The sequence below is a fragment of the Pan paniscus genome, chromosome 7, assembly GCF_029289425.2.
Source record: "Pan paniscus chromosome 7, NHGRI_mPanPan1-v2.0_pri, whole genome shotgun sequence".
NCBI classification, from domain to species: Eukaryota; Metazoa; Chordata; class Mammalia; order Primates; family Hominidae; genus Pan; species Pan paniscus.
This window is the reverse complement of record NC_073256.2, coordinates 141,193,357-141,209,974: the sequence shown is the minus strand read 5'-3', so window position 1 is coordinate 141,209,974 and position 16,618 is coordinate 141,193,357. Positions and strand designations below refer to the sequence as shown.

The 16,618-nt window shown below is 40.6% G+C and overlaps 1 protein-coding gene across 28 annotated transcripts in view; it reads right to left on the bottom strand.

Annotated features, from left to right (window-relative positions):
- FAM91A1 (family with sequence similarity 91 member A1) overlaps positions 1 to 16,618 on the bottom strand; it is a 203,298-nt gene that overhangs the window by 37,790 nt on the left and 148,890 nt on the right. For 27 of the 28 annotated variants that reach the window (XM_055116917.2, XM_055116909.2, XM_055116912.2 and 24 more), the window contains 4 exons: positions 13,072 to 13,198; positions 3,809 to 3,893; positions 2,672 to 2,823; positions 651 to 708 (listed from right to left, as the gene is read on the bottom strand). In XM_055116917.2, coding sequence (XP_054972892.1) covers positions 651 to 708; positions 2,672 to 2,823; positions 3,809 to 3,893; positions 13,072 to 13,089 — 313 coding nt within the window. In that variant the 5' untranslated portion in view covers positions 13,090 to 13,198. Of the gene's footprint in view, positions 1 to 650; positions 709 to 2,671; positions 2,824 to 3,808; positions 3,894 to 9,208; positions 9,948 to 13,071; positions 13,199 to 16,618 lie in introns of those variants that run through there. The other variant, XM_003820475.5, reaches the window with a different exon arrangement.

The window sequence follows — 16,618 nt, the reverse complement described above, 5'->3', positions numbered from 1 at the left end:
ATATGTTCACAAGTGATTGTAGGAAAAACCCGAGCTTATTTTCATCTTTCAATTACTAGTCAAATATCAATATCAAATTAAAAGGACGTCTTCAACCAAAACATAAATGAAAGCTAAACTTTGGGAGAGATGAATTCAAGATGACACTTCTAACAAAAACATTTTAAAAAAGCAGAAGTCCTGCCAATTTTAGGAAGTCAAAATGTAATTCTCAGCGAAAGCTTCTTAAACAACAGAATTATGACACATTCAAAATATACACTTTGCCAAAGTAAGCATACTAAAACAGCAGCAAGTTAAGTTACTAAAAACTGTATGTCACCCTGCAAAAATACTGTGCACAAGTTTTCCTCCTACATTCAATATACACACAGCCCAAGTATCAGAAAGAACTTCATTCTCTGGAAATATATAGATTAGTCCTATTTTTCTGATTCTACCACTCTCAAATACGCCTCTCTTAGACATTTAGAGTAAATCTTACACATGCATCTGGTATCATCTGATAAAATTCTCACTGATAATGTTGCTTACTGTTCTCATTTTTCACATATTTCAGGTTAAAAACACACATGACAATATTCACAGATGACAGGATGCACAAAGACACAACCTAAACATTACCTTCTTCAGCACAATTAAATACTTACAGTCAGCAGCAGTAAAATTGGGCAATGAATCATAACTTTTCTCACTGTTCATAATATCCTTTTAAAAAGAAAAAAATTTAAATTTGAAATCTAAAATGTCCTTAAATAAAAATGTGTATAAATACAATGTTATTACAGCCAGTAACAATGATTATTACAGGAAGCAGTAAGATCATAGTTTGGCTACCTAGAGCATACATGCCACCCTGTGGCACTTCCCACACATGTTCCCAACCTAGTAATTAAAGGGCAGATTTTCATGTCTAGGTTTCTTACGAGGCTCTCTACGAATCCCAGGCAGCTGCCCCATAACCTCTGCCCTGTGGAAGCTATGTAAGTAATGGCTCCATTAGAGCTCAGGGTTCCAGCCTCTCCACATTTCATACCTGATCCTAAATCTCCACCATGAGAGAAAGCCAAATAATGTGGCACAGCTCCATCAACATGCACTACCAGTGAAGACTACAACCGCTTAGTGGCCTTTGATCCCACAAGTCCCAATCTGTAGAAGAGTTAAACTTTGTATCCAGCTTTTTCTGCCCCAATCTGTTTCTCCAATAACAAACCCACTGCTTCCTGTGGGGATAAGGCCCGTTTTCTACCGAGGAACTATACCCAATGATAGAAGAACAGAAACCAGAATGCAGCAACCATGTGGATGTAACTGAAATGAAAGCTGATAAGTGAAACAAAAACTCCACCTATTTTAGCTCCCAAATTTGTGGACTACATTAGAAAAATAAAGAGACAGCAGTAACTATTCTACTTCCTGATTAGCTGCCACCTTCATCATGCTACCCTGGTTCTTCACTATGCTACCTGGGCTATCGGGCCTCTCGCTTTCCTCCAGTATTTCCTCCAAAAGAGGAACACGGGATGCATGGGACTGCAGAAGCGCCCATGAAGGAGGGGCTTCTGGAGATAACGAAGGGAGCAAACAGCAAAGCACACATCGTAAGTAGGGCTAACCTCATGTTACCACACGTTCCCAACTCCTTTAGTTCTAGGCTCCTCTCTGCTCTTCAAGCGGCTAGTGAGCCCCAAACAGAAGCACTCAAACATAATTAAGGAGCAAATGAATACTAAATAAATACTGCCAATCTTTCATAAAGCTCACTTGAAAACAGTATATAACTAGTATTAAAGTTATCCAATACAAGCCTAAAAGCTGTCTTTGGAAAAAGGCTAACAACTAAAAGTTAATAATTATAGAAAGAGATGAACAGCCAAGACTACTAACATATTTCTCTTTTCTGGCACCTGTATTATATAATGTTGGGTCTATGTCATCATTCATTCTTTAGACAGTTAGTGAATAGTTAAATACATTAATTTTCTTTTCTTTTCTTTTTCTTTTGAGACAGTCTCACTGTGTCACCCAGGCTGGAGTGTAGTGGCGCTATCTCGGCTCACTGCAACCTCCACCTCCCAGGTTCAAGCGATTCTCCCACCCCAGCCTCCTGAGTAGCTAGGATTACAGGTGCACACCACCACAGCTGGCTAATTTTTATACTTTTAGTAGAGACGGGGTTTCACCATGTTGGCCAGGATGGTCTTGATCTCCTGACCTCATGATCCACCCACCTTGGCCTCCCAAAGTGCTGGGATTACAGGCGTGAACCACTGCTCCCAGCCTAAATACATTAATTTTCTCAGAACATAATGTTCAATTCTGTCACCCACATTTTCAACCTTAACCACGTTTTAAAAAGCAATAAATTTTACACAGACTCTGCCAACATAAATGACTGATCAGTGCTACAACAGCACAAAGGGTCAATAGCACCTTCAAGACCAGAAGAGAAATAGACAGCTTCCCAATGTAAAAACATCAATAAGGATAAGTACTTGTACAGTGTGGCTCAAACAGTTAACAAGCCACCAATAGTCCTTTTTACACTATAAGTTCTGAAAGAGTGTCCACCGCAGACGACAGCTGAAGAGCTGGTGAACATCTGCAAAAAGTCCCAGACATGTAGTCCCATCCCATTCCCACTGGCTCACCCACACTGTAAACTCACCTCCATAATCCCAGTATAATATGAAAATGGTGTTATCCTCAAGCCCTTCACCATAATATCTGATAGATGGTAAGGGTACAGCATGAGATGATCTCGGCTGTACTTTAGCAGTTCCTCATAGTATCTGCGTTCATCTTTCTTGACATGTTTAACTGCACAAAAGAGGGAAATTGTCCAGTTTTTTTCAGGTTTCTTATAGTTATATATTAACTATGAACACTTTACAAACCAACAGTAATTTAAAAGAAAAGTATGTAAATTACAAGAGAACAAATAAAATATTCTAAGTTGGAACAAATAAATATATCACATGAAATAGATTTTAGAGTATAGAAGTAAAATGAATAATAGGACAGATCAGTAGAGAATAATTCTTGCCAAACGAGAAAACAAGCACGGAACTACCAGCATGCCCCCCAAAAAGGTACAAAACAGAGCTTTATTGAATTGTATTCCACTACCTTACAAGAGAGCCAAACTGAATGCTCGTTTTCAATGAAGTCAAGTCTATTTTTAAAAATTATTTGCTGCTTTTTTAGTTTTTAAATGTAAAAAGCCCTCTGACTTTCATGGAAAATGTTCATGAAGAAAAACAATGTCAGAAATATTATGCTTAAAATAAGAGTAACAAACAGGAGTGAAAGACTACCAGGGCAACAGAATAGACTAACCAAAATAATCTGATAAATAAACAAATTTTTTTTTAGAAAGAAGAAAAAAAAAATCATGGAATGAACTATGTTTAAAATGTGTCCCAATTATTATAGAAAGTTTTTCATATTATTTGGAAAATTTATGGAGACAACCCAAAGTCAAAAATTACTAAGAACTAATATACTTTTTCTTTTATGGCATATTTTCTTACCTCAGGCAAAAAGAGGACATTTGAATTAAGATTATTTTATAGATAAAATGAGTCCATAAACAGTACTCTAAAAATAATTTTTATCAGAATTAGAATGAAAAATCTACTTGCTAATACAAATTGTTGTTAGGTGGAATGGATCAGTGTAGAGTTTCTTAAAGTCTGTACATGGAATATTCTCAGTACTATGAAATATGTATTGAAAAGAAAGATTTACGAATGTGAAAGAGTAATGGTCAGTTCCACCCCGATATAAACGTGGCTCTACTTACCTAAGTTATTTCTATATCGTAACTGATTGCGGATACTGTACAGGACAACCTGCTTTTCATATTCTCTCTGTGAATTTCCAAGACTCTAGGAGAAATTTCAAAAAGATTTTAAACAACTTCCAAACTGAACAATAGTACTATTTTTTCCCATAACACACTTTAAAACCACGACCCCCATTTTTATCCTGGCATCTCTAATTTGCAGAATTAAATAAAAAATATTTTCTTAAATGTTATTATACTAACTTTCCTGCTACAGTATTCAGAGCAAAAATTCAATGTATTTTCAGTCTGCCTTTCTAAAAGAGTTTACTAAAATTATCCAAAGTATTTAATATCAAATAAAAACCGGTAGGTGAGTGTAACTTCACTTTGGTTAACAAAGAACTAAGTTCTGCTTATAAAGATTTCCTTCCTGACTGCTATATTAAGTGGTTGGATAGATGGTTTCCTGCCCCTACATTTATTTAAATTTAAGAATGGCAACTAAGGACAGATACATCCCTCTTTGATAATTGTAGCTGAGGGTTATAATTATTAAAGATTAGGATTTCTGGAAAATTTACATTTAAATGTACGTAAGATTGTTTCTTAAAAATGCAATCTCTCTGGCCTCATTAGAAAGCATTTAGACAATTTTAGAATTCGGAGACATTTTTAATAAGCTAAAGTCTTTCTAGTATGCACTTAGTGTTTTGTTGCAGTGTTCCTGAAAGCAAACAACGTTTGCCTGATTATAGTTAACATTATATTCACTGTGAGACCATAAGCTTAATTTAATATATGACTGCTATCCTCCTCCTAATTTCTAGGTATGGTCTTTCCAACACACTATAAAGTGAAATTAGACATCTTAGGAAAGTAATGACAGAAAGATCAGAGGATTTAGTTCATCGTATTTCTTACTCATAGGTAAGCCAAAACCAAAGACAGGTCCCTACATCTTTCACTTAAGGCAATCTTCACAATAAGACAGACGAAACTCACATCTAAGTAAACTGACCCATAACTGGACCCATTGGTAGGTAATATTTTAAGAAAAATGGAACATGATGTGTCCCATTTTAACTGTACAATTATGTGCGGTTGGCCCTTGGACAACACGGGTTTGAACCGCATAGGTCCACTTACACTGGGATTTTCTTCCTCCTCTGCCACCCTGAACACCAAGACCAACACCTCCTGTATTTCCTCCTCCTCCTCCTCCTCCTCAGCCTACTTGATGTGAAGAGAAGGATGAAGACCTCTGTGATGAGCCATCTCCACTTAATGACTAGAAAATATTATGATTTTCATAATAGCATTTTCTTTTCTCTAGCTTATTGTAGTACAGCATATATTAACAATATATATAACATACAAAATATGTGTTCATCAACTGTGTTATGGCCGAGGCTTCCAGTCAACAGTTACAGGCTATTAGTAGTTAACTTCTGGGGAAGTCAACAGTTATAGGCTATTAGTAGTTAACTTCTGGGGAAGTCAAAAGTTATACATGGATTTTCAACTGCACAGGGGTGCAGCACCCCTAAACCCATGTTGTTCAAGGGTGAGCTTTCTTCCTGCATTTAGCTTAGTTTATCACAGGCTAAGCCAGAACCCACGGTAGAACCAGAATGTATGTGCTTATCTTACTCTCATCTGTCTTAACATTATAAGGGGTTAAGAGTAGATCTCATTGTAGAGAAACTACTCTACCATCCTCTTTGTAGCATCAATGCCAGGGTCGTTGTACTGACAATATTTAGAGGATTCAAAATAGCACACTTGTAAAGGTTTTCTCTGTCTCTACTGCTAAATAAAAGTCTTTTTCTCAGGGAACACAAATACATACACATGCATACTCAAACAAGCACACAATTTTGCTAAAATCTAGCTTGAGGTTTTGCCCTTCTGTTTCAAAATAAGTCTCTTAATACACTACCTATGAAATTTGTAAGCTTTGGCTCTCAGCATTAAGTAATAACTGGTCCTGAACCTATCAATCAATACATGAGTGAACACAAATTTCTAAAACCCACATTAAAAGTTGGCTTTATTCTTCACTAGCCCAGTATGTAATATAAATTGCTTCATTCTGAGATTCTTGGTCTCCCTGGGCTTCCCTCCTACTCCTACCCCACATCTCCCACCATTCAAATTTTAAAACACTGTTGCCACTAGAGAAGGTGACTTTTTAAAAAGAAGAAAAAAAAAAATAATTTTACCCCGAGTCAACTCTAGCCCTGCAGAAATACTGACCAGGTCTGACAAATGAAGTTGGGCTGCATATAAAAGGAACTACATCAGATCAAACGGCGATGTAAGAATAAGACACTAGCTATAAAGCACCCATCATAGATTATGCTAAAAGCACAAAGATTTTCTGAAATCTTTGCTCCTACAGACTCCAATCCCAGCATATACATCCCCACGTACACCCCTGTGCCCCATCAAAAAATTTTTTAAATTGACCCTTCTTGGATGATACAGAAACTTATCATAAGATTTCCCTCAAAATAAAAGGACTATTAATTATTTTGGACAAAGAATACAAGATATTGGTAAACTACAGAAAAATCCTGAAATAATGGCCCCATCCACAATTTTTAATATATTTTTTAAAAGTCTATCATGACCCATACCACATTTTTTTAAATGTCCTCTCATCCACATAAAAATGAATTAGCTTAAAATACATTTTTTAAAAATCTAAATCACCTGCCCCTAGCTTACAGAACTGGAAAATGAGTCATTTTCAAGGTAAACCCATCAAAACTTACTGGAAACGACATCGAAGTGTCTAAAAATCTATAATGCCAAAAGACAAATTCTTCCATAGAAGGAATATTCCCCAAGTTTAAACTGACTGAGCTTTAGGTGCTCAGCCACAAATACTAAAAGCCAAGTATGTGAGAGGTGCTCATGGGACAAAAGCAAAGCCAGTACTGTAACCAGAAAATGCACCATAGTGGGGTAAGCTCCATGAGAGGTGAGGAATACAATGCAATGGTAAGATAGCCTAGGGGCAACCACCACAGATTTAGGTGGTCAGGGAAACCTCCCAGGAGCAGTATCAGAGTGAGAATCAAAATATGCTATTAATACAAGCAATATAAAGGAGACAAGCAGTAATAAGGTTGGGTTTGCATTTCAGAAGCCTCACCCCCAGAGTAGCATGAAGAATGCACAGAAAGTCCTGTTCTAAGAGCAAGAGACCAGAGAGAAGGCTGATGTAGTAATCTCAGATGGAGCTCGGCCTAGGGAGGCAGTGATTAGGCTAGAGAAGGTCCTTGGAAGTAAACTTGTACAGATGTTTTGCAACATCTACAAATGGCCAACCTTATCCTAAGCTAAAATAGCCACTGTTTTTCAAGTGATTTTAAAAACAAAAACATACTTAATTTCACATTTAGACCTAATTTTAACTGTCCCGTGATTATTTTTAAATAGTCATGACTACGTTTTAGAAACTCTTTTGCCAATACTAATTAAAGTCAAATATTCATGTTGGATATAATCTCATCACTCATCTTTCTTCCAGTATGCTACATTTATTCTGATGAAAAGAGTAGAGAAAAAATGGAAACAAAGAAAAGAAGAACTGTTTGTTCTTCTTGTGTCTTTGGATTTGCCACAAAACCCTAAAGTACAAAAGTGTCCTTTAAAGCCTTTATTCAAGATTAACAAAAGAAATTTATTCCTTCAGGTTTAGAGCTTTGTTCTCCCAGTTTAAGATAAATGCCACACGGGCAGCCACTGACACCCAAGAATTCAAGTTCTTTAAATTTATCTTTCTCGGTTTTTGCTATATTAAAGTGAAAGCATTTTCTTGGCCACATGATGCATGACCAGAACCTTAATATTCACTTCCTAGCACTAAATCCCCAAGGGAGGAAGGGAGCAAAGTAAACTAAACTATAATAATCCTTATACTGGCTGGGCACTGTGGCTCACGCCTGTAATCCCAGCACTTTGGAAGGCCGAGACGGGCGGATCATGAGGTCAAGATATCGAGACCAGCCTGGCCAACATGATGAAACCCCGTCTCTACTAAAAATACAAAAATTAGCTGGGCGTGGTGGCGCGCACCTGTAGTACCAGCTACTCGGGAGGCTGAGGCAGGAGAATCGCTTGAACCCAAGAAGCAGAGTTTGCAGTGAGCGGAGATCACACCACTGCACTCCAGCCTGGGCAACAGAAGGAGACTCTGTCTCAAAGAAATGAAAATAAAAATAAAAATAAATAAATAATCCTTATATACCATCACCGCCACCATTCCAAACTTCCCAAAAATGCCACTGCCGAGTGCCAACAGAAAACTGAATTTCACTCTCGACCAAGTATAATGGGAGGAAGCGAAGGTCAATCTATGACCAGAGCAGCAGTGCGTTATCTGTAGCCCATATCACTACTTTCGTAAGACTTAAAACCATCTGCTATGTTACGTATTTATTCATTTATTTGTTTACGTCTATCTTTCTTTAGTAAAATGTAAGCTCCATGAAGGCAGTCTTTGTCTTGTTGACTGTTGCAAATTACCTGCACCTAGAGCAACGCACAGCACCTAGTAGGTGGTCAATAAATATCTATTAAACAATTGAGTAAAACAGACTAAAAAAATCGAGCATAAACTTTCAAAAACCTCATGTCACTCCTGTTGAAACATCTCTGATAAACCCATCTTGTCTGGAGGATAAAGTCCGACAAAACAAAGCACACAAGCACCTTCAAAATCTGGCCCTGACCACTTTTCCAGGCTCATCTGCTACCAGCCCCGCGCACTCAAAAAACTTCAACTCCAAACATGTCAATCCAAACTCTGGTGATACAGTCACTTGCTACTCATGAGACATGTTCTTTCACTCATCCAAGCTTTGTAAAATGACTTTCCCTCCCCCCTGGAAAAATCTTTATTCCCTCTTATTTAACTCTTATTCGTCCTCCAAGGCCCAATTTAAGTGCCTGCCTTACAAATCCTTCCAACTCCCCCAGGATAATTTCTCCCTCCCTCTGCTCTCACATATACTACAATGCAGGTGTGTATGAGCTGCTATCATCCTGTATCGTATTCGTTTGTTTCCCATCCCTTTCCCACCATCCTGAAATTCTGGAGGTCAAGGACCGTGTTTAAAATCTCTATCGCAGGTGCCTGGCTGAATGTATCCTGCGGGCAAAGGCGCCAGTCGAGTCCTGTGGACACCATGCCATCCCATTTAGTGATCGCCCCGTCCTGGCCCTGTGGCCCCACAGCCGTCCCCTCCTCGCCCTGAGCTGAGGGTCTGTCTCCCCAAGACCACGGAGGAGTAAAGGAAGGGAGTCAGCCGGCAGCAGCCCGCTCGGGCCCCGCGAGCGAGGCAAGCAGGTGACCGCTGGGCGGGCCGAACCCGTCAGGGGCCCGGTCCCAGGTTCCGGCCGTACCTGTCTCACGTTGGCCGGCAACTTGTTCCAGGGGTAGTTGTGCCGGATGTGGAACTCCACGTCTATGTTCATGATGCCGCGGCCAGGGCCGGCGGCCGGGGCCGCCACCGCGACCCACACTACGCCTCCCGCCTGCCCGCCCGCAGCCTGTCAGCGGAGCGACGCGGGAGGCCCCGCGCCTCACACTGCAGAAGGCCCAGGCTGCCCCATGGCCTAGGCTCCCGACAGTTCAGCGCGGCCCGGGCCAACCGAGTACAAGAGCAGCAGCGATTGGAGGCTGGATCGCCTGAACAGCTCCAAGTTTCTTCCTAGTTTCGGGCCGCCGGAAATGGCTCTGGGCACACGTCACTTCCGCCCGCTGGCGCGCGGCCGGAGGGGCGGGGCACGGACTGGCCTGTAGCCACGCCCTCTACAGGCTGCGGGGCGGGGCGACGACGAGGTACCGGGAGGTCCCCGGGTGAGCGTTCCCCGCCCGCGCGCTTCGTCTCCCCGTTTCAGTCTCTGAATGAACGGCGATAGTCGCTTGGGTCTGCGTTGCCGTTGCTGATGACCCGCTTTACTCAAATTGTAAAGCCGGAGGCACTGGGGTCGGTTTTCAGAGAAAAGCGACCTGGGAAGCGGGCCGGCAGTGGCTGGCTTTACATTGGAGTGCGGTGCGCTCGCGGGGGTTCTCCACAGGCCAGCCCGGAACCCGGGCCAGTGAGACGGGGCGGGGGGTTGGGAAGACGGGTCCAGGGCCCTGGGGAAAGAAATAATCTCTAAGTCAGATCTTGCACCGGGTTGAGCGAGAAGCATGGGCAGTGGGAGAGCAAAGGTCTGGTAAGCCCTCTTCCCTTCCGCGGTGTGCTGCACGTCATTGGGCTCCACTTCCCAAGAAGATCCAAATTCTTACAATGCAGGGATTCAGGGAGCTGAAATTTTAAACAGTGGTGCTGACCGGTCGAGGCAGCCTACAGGGCTGACAGAGAGAGACCCTTGCCAACTTTGTCATGCAGCCTGTCGGTTTCTGCTTTATTCTGCTCCACACAAATGCCTCCAGAGTCACTTAAAAGCAAAAATCCAGCATGTCTTAATTTCAGATTGAGTGGTAAGGTCTTTGGGAATAATTTCTTTCAGAAGTTGTTACGCTGCCTTAGCAAACCTGTGACCATTATTCCTGGCAGCAACCAGAGACAAGTTCAGTGTTATTGCAACTGTTTTTCAGTTTTTAACAATGGTTTTAAATAATGTTTTATTATACACTGGGAGATGTATACTTAGAACTTTTTATAAGATACCTAGCTCACACCTCAACAGCTGGCAAGTCTGATGCTTAGCAGAAACCCCATTATGTCTGATGAAACAAAGGTGACAAGTAGACACTGCCCTTGCTTAGATGTTTTGGTCTCCTGTTATCCAACTATAATAGCCCAAAGATAAGTGCTTTGAACCTTATGTTTACAGACCCTCATCAGCATAGCTAAGGTTAACTGAACTCTGACCGTGAGACATTTATTCAACAAATATTGATTACCTGCCCGCCATGTATTAAGGCCTTGACTTGACAATAGATTATTCCTCACAACCCTGATATTCCTACAACAGTAACCACTTACTATCCCAGTTTGATAGAGGAGGAGACTGAGGCTTGGCAGGGCTTCCTGACTTGCTCGCAAGATCACACAGGTAGCACTGACAGAGCCAAACTGGAGCCGAAGGCCATCCTCACTCCAGAGCCATCCTTTCAGTTCCCCAACTCAGGCTCTCACTCACTGAACTCTTCTACCTCCTGTTCCAATTTAGACAATGTTCATTCAAATTCAACGACATAAACATCCTCTAAAATAATGCTTTACAGTTCTAAGTGTGGAAGAACCCATATTCTTCCAAAGTCTAACTTAGATCTAATGCAATATAAGTAACAATGAAAATTAAAGTCAACTTAGCTTAAAAAATCCCTGTAAACTATTATTTTAGCTAATGATAGCAGTTCAGCAGGTGAATGCCTGATAAACTCACTATATTGAGTTTAGTGGACACATCAAAAACTATAAAAGTGAACGTGGGATAAGTAGAGGTGAACCTACACCCATTAAATTAATAAGGCAAACAGACCTTTGAAAATGCGACCCTGTGACTAGAAAAGATTCTCACTCGGCAAGTAGCTGAGAAAAGCAGACACATGAAGGAGGAAATGGGAATGAGATAGAGCTATGTGGATGGGAAGAATTCAAATAACAAACCCTTACGAGCAGGAACCAGTGATGGACTCTGGCTTAATACACAATCTTATTAAAGTACTGATCTGCCTCATTTCCCACCAAGGACCAGTCTTTGAGAGGATAGCAGTTCAAAGACGGTAAATTAACCCACAGGGCTCCATGACCCCCTCTGCTGGGAAGTTCAGGAACAGTACTGCTTCCCCAAGCATCAGAAGGCTGGAAACAGTAGCTCACTGGACTGACTCCACGTGTGACACTCATTACAGCACCTCACCTTTTCGTTTAGCAATAATGTCCTTCCTTTATGTCCCTGACTGAGGCTCCTGCTAATTTTTACTTTACTAGACCTTTGGCTTTTCAAATTCCACAGAGGTCAGAAACTGCAGAGTGTTTAAGTCCCATCCCAGAAGCTGCCATTCGAATTAACACTGTGGGTTAAAAAAAAAAAAAAAAGTGTTCAAAAGCACAAACAAGTGCAATGAAATTCAGTCTTATCTGGCTTTACCAGATCAGATTGAGGAAAACTGCCCAACTAGCTTAGGCAATTGGCCCTTTAGAAAGACTACAGAACTATTTCATTCCCAAAATTCCAACAGAAATAATGAGCAGAAACTACCTGAAAATAGGGAGCCATCTAATGACCCCACTCATAGACTCCAGAATGTCATGCCCTGTGGTAGGAATAATAATAGCCGCCAAAGATGTTCACATCCTAATGCCTAGAACTTGTGAATTTGCCCCTTATATGGTAAAAGGGACTTTGCAGATGCAGTTAAGCATCGTGACATGAGGAGATAATCTTGAATTATCCAAGTGGGTTCAAGATAATCACAAGGTCCTTATTAGAGGGAGGCAGGGGGTCAGAGTTAGAGAAGGTGATGTGACAACAGAAGCAGAGATCAGAGTGATACAGGGCCACAGGCCAAGGAATGTGAACAGCTTCTAGGAACTGGAAGAAATGGATTCTCCAAAAGGAGCACAGCCCTGCTGAGCCATTTTGAGCTTCTGATCTCCTGAAATGTAAGATAATAAATGTGTGTGATTTCAAGGCACCAAATTTATAGTAATTTGTTACATCAGCAATAGGAAATTAATATACTCCCCAACAATAAAATATTCCAACACCCAAATAGCTGATGCATCAAATGTTATAATTAAAGTCATTGTGATTAAATGCCCTTAGGAGGAATAATTCCCTTTAAGCCTTATTATTTTTTAAGTATACATGAGCTGTCACATCCTTTTCTGAGAGCAAGTGTGAAAGAGATAGAGCTTAGGGATGAAATGAGGCTAGGGAAGCACCTGTAGGGGAGGAAATGGTGTCCAGAAAAAAGAGAGGAAAGGGAGTCACTGTAACATTTTTCTGTTTCACAATTTTGCCTGAGTCCGACCTTCGTCGTGGGTTTCCATACCGTATATGATTTGCTCTGTTCCATGAACCATTTTATCTCCATGCCAGACACCTTAGCCTCGCTTGTTCCCACCTCCCAGTTTTTACCCTTCTAATCCCCTCCACCTTGAATGCCTTTCCCCAGACCTTTGCACAGCAGGTTCCTTTTGAGTCCACCTGCTGTCACTTAGAGTGGCCTTCTCCAACCACCTTGTCCAACCTAGCCACTTCTCCCCTCAACCTCCCTCTAACCTCATTACCTCTCTCATTACCTTGTTCATGTCCTTCATTGTAAGGAATTACTGTCCAACATTATCCTGTTTGGCTCCTTGCTTGTTGTCTGTCTCTGCATGGAAGGAAGGACTTTGTCTTCCTTGTTCATCAGTTTATCTCTAGGACCTAGAATCATGCATCAGATATAATAAGTGCTCAATAAATACCATTGATTGTATTGAATGCATGAACTAGTTATGTGATACCTGAGCTCTCAAGTGCTACTTCTCAGTTAAGCCTTTCCTGACCACCTTATTCCAAATCGTAACATATCTCCAACCCTCTGCATCCTCCTCCCCCGCATTATTTTTCTCCATAAAGTGGAGATGGCACTTATTACCATCTAATATAGTCAGTAAATGACTTAATCTTTAAAATTGTCTCTCCCATCAGACAGGAAGCTCCCAAATGATAGGGGCTTTTGCCTGTTTTGTTCTCTGCTGTGTCCTCGGCTTAGGTCAGCACATAGTAGGCACTCAGTAATACTGAATGAACAATAAATGTTGCATAGGAGCAGAATTTTCATAAAAGTCCAGATTTGGGGATTCTCTTGAAACTTTGGAAAGTCCTGCAGCATCACCCTCCTTCATACTAGACAGTGAAGCTGAGAAGAGGCTAGGCTGCCTCGCTTAGGACACAGGCTTTCCCGGGGGCCGTATTCCCCACTTCTCCCTACTGCCTCCCTTTCATGGAAGCTGTCAGTTATGCTTTGTTTATTTTGGAGTGAAAAATAATTTTGTAGCCTTGTCTTTGTAGAAAGCAAAGAAAACTTTTTAGCTAGGCTGGAAAGTTTAGGTGTCCATTGTCTCTTGCCTCACACACTTCAGAAAGACTAAGACATTTACAATCCTCCTAAACATGCCCTTTGAATCTCCTTTAATCCCTTTGAATCTCTGCATAGAGAATACCAGTTTCTGGAATGCTTATCCCTCCTTCTTTACCTGGAAAACTTTTCATCTGGACACTGGATGGAATTCTGAAGAATCAGGATGTGAGGACGCAGAGGTTGGAAGAGGCAAAAAAATGCCGGGACATTTTTCTTTACACTAAAGAGTTTCTAGGACTTTCTTTTGCAATTGATGGAAAACGACTGAAAAACTACAAGCTTGTTTTAGAGAGTCAGAGAGATGCCCTGCCACAGAGCCTTTGAAAGATTGACATTCTATATCCATGTATACTATAGAGAACATTATATTTCTGCCATTTGAAGTCAGTTTGTGTTTAGGACATTAGTGATCTGAGGTGGAAATGAACATTCCAATATCAAGCCTCATCACCTCAATACAAACGCCAAACAATTGTAATAGTTAAGGTGACCACCAGGGGCTGATCTCACACAACAATTCTATATTTAAAACCTGCAAATTCCACTTTCCCGTATCTAACTGTTGACTTTAACCCAAGCCATTCCCTCAGGCCTTAAAGTCCGTGAAATTCATTTTCTAATTTGTCTACAGTAAATAATAATACTTGTTGTACTTAGGCCCGCCCACTGGGAAGTGGTCCAATTGAGGTTTGTACAATCTCAAGGTCACCATTTGTGCCGCTTCGTAGCTCAGGTAGACAGGATAAGTTGGTCAGCTACAAAGCATGATTTATACTTAATTGAAAATATTGTCACAGTATCCATGACAAGGAGTAAAATCACATTTTGAGTGAATAGGGAGGTATTCCTTATTGGTACTCAATTTTATTTTATTTTATTATGTATTTATTTTTGAGACGGAGTCTCACCCTGTAGCCCATGCTGGAGTGCAATGGCATGATCTCGGCTCACTGCAACCTCCGCCTCCTGGGTTCAAGTGATTCTCCTGCCTCAGCCTCCCAAGTAGCTGGGATTACAGGCACCTGCCACCACGCCTAACTAATTTTTTGTATTTTTAGTAGAGACAGGGTTTCACCATGGTGGCAAGGCTGGTCTCAAACTCCTGACCTTGTGATCTGCCCGCCTTGGCCTCCCAAAGTGCTGGAATTACAGGCGTGAGCCCCTGCGCCCGGCCATCAATTTTATTTTTTAGAAAAGGTTGGACTAGCTGGAAAAACAGGCAAAAGGCATAAGATGATGAAGCCCAGTGGAAGTGAATGCCATCTGGAGGGTTCTCGTTTTTTTTTTACATTTCTTCCTCAAATTAGTTAATGTAAGTATATGGGTAATCTTGAAGGGATAAGATGCAGAATAAATAACTTGAATGCCAGTTTCTTTAAAGGGTGGGGGTAGTACTAGGAGCATAAGAATTGCCTGAAAAGTTGTTTAAACTACAAATGTCTAGATCTCACAGCAGATCAACTATGTCAGAGTTTCTGGGGTTAAAGTCTAGGTGCTGCATTTTTTGGGAGGCGGATTGCAGAAATTTATTAAAATTGGAAGACATTGTTTAATTAATCTCTGCTGTGAGACTCCATCAGGCTGTCTACAAAGATCACTGGGAGGCTGAGGTTCACTTGAGCTCAGGAGTTTGAGACTGTAATGAGCCTCAAAGGGCCACTGCACTCCAGCTTGGGTGACAGAGTGAAATCTTTCCGAGGGATAAGCTCGGTGCTGCATTTTAAAAAAATATCCCCAGGTAATTCCAATGTACAACAAAAGTTGACCACCATTTATCAGGCCTCTTTGGGCCTCAGGTACTCAATAAGCATTTGCTAAAATGAATTTGTAAAATGAGGAGACTGAACAAGGATAACTTCTAATGTCCAATCCTAACTCTACAACTCAATAATTCCATGATTGCATATAATAATTTTTGCATATGCAAAACAATTACCCAATCTAAGCTTTTAGTATAAGAAGTAAGCAGCCATCTATTCAACATTCATGTAGATCAAGGAAATAATTTCTCTACCCCTTGATAACAATCAGGAAAACTGGGAGATAAATAAAGAATTACACACTATTGGACCAATATGGAAATTATCTGAGTATGTGTTACACAGATGGCACCGGGCCAACTTGGATCTTTTTAGCTTATTTGGGTATATTGTTACAATGCCTTGGAACATGGCTAAAATAAAATTGTTTTTGTTTCCTTCCACATTACACCATTCAAACTTTACACCTTTAGCAACACGTAATCTCTTAACTGTCTAACAAGAAATACAAATTTGTCTACTAGTGTAAACTGTGATTAGGGATTAAGTTCAAGTATAGTAGGATGGTTTCATGACCTCTATAAACAAGATGTGAGTGAGAGATAGGACACTTTCTTGGCTACAACTACAACGAATCCTGGAAAAACATAAATTGGCTATTTCTTGGCCAGGTCTACGTAAGCATTTCTTCTCTCTGAAGAACAGAAATGTTGACTTCTCTTTCTTTTAGATTTAATAAAGTCATTAATTACCACATGTTTTTAGAAATGATATAACCTTAATGGATAATATTTTATTTCTCTTTTCTTTTTTTTAGGGATATAGAAAGCTAGCTGAACTGTGTACCTGGTAAAAGTAGGCCCAGGAAAACAAAAGTCAGAAAAAGATTAATCAAGAAGCCAGAGACATCTATTTGCCTTTGAGAAAATAAGGATTATTACAAAGAAAGCCCAAGACAAA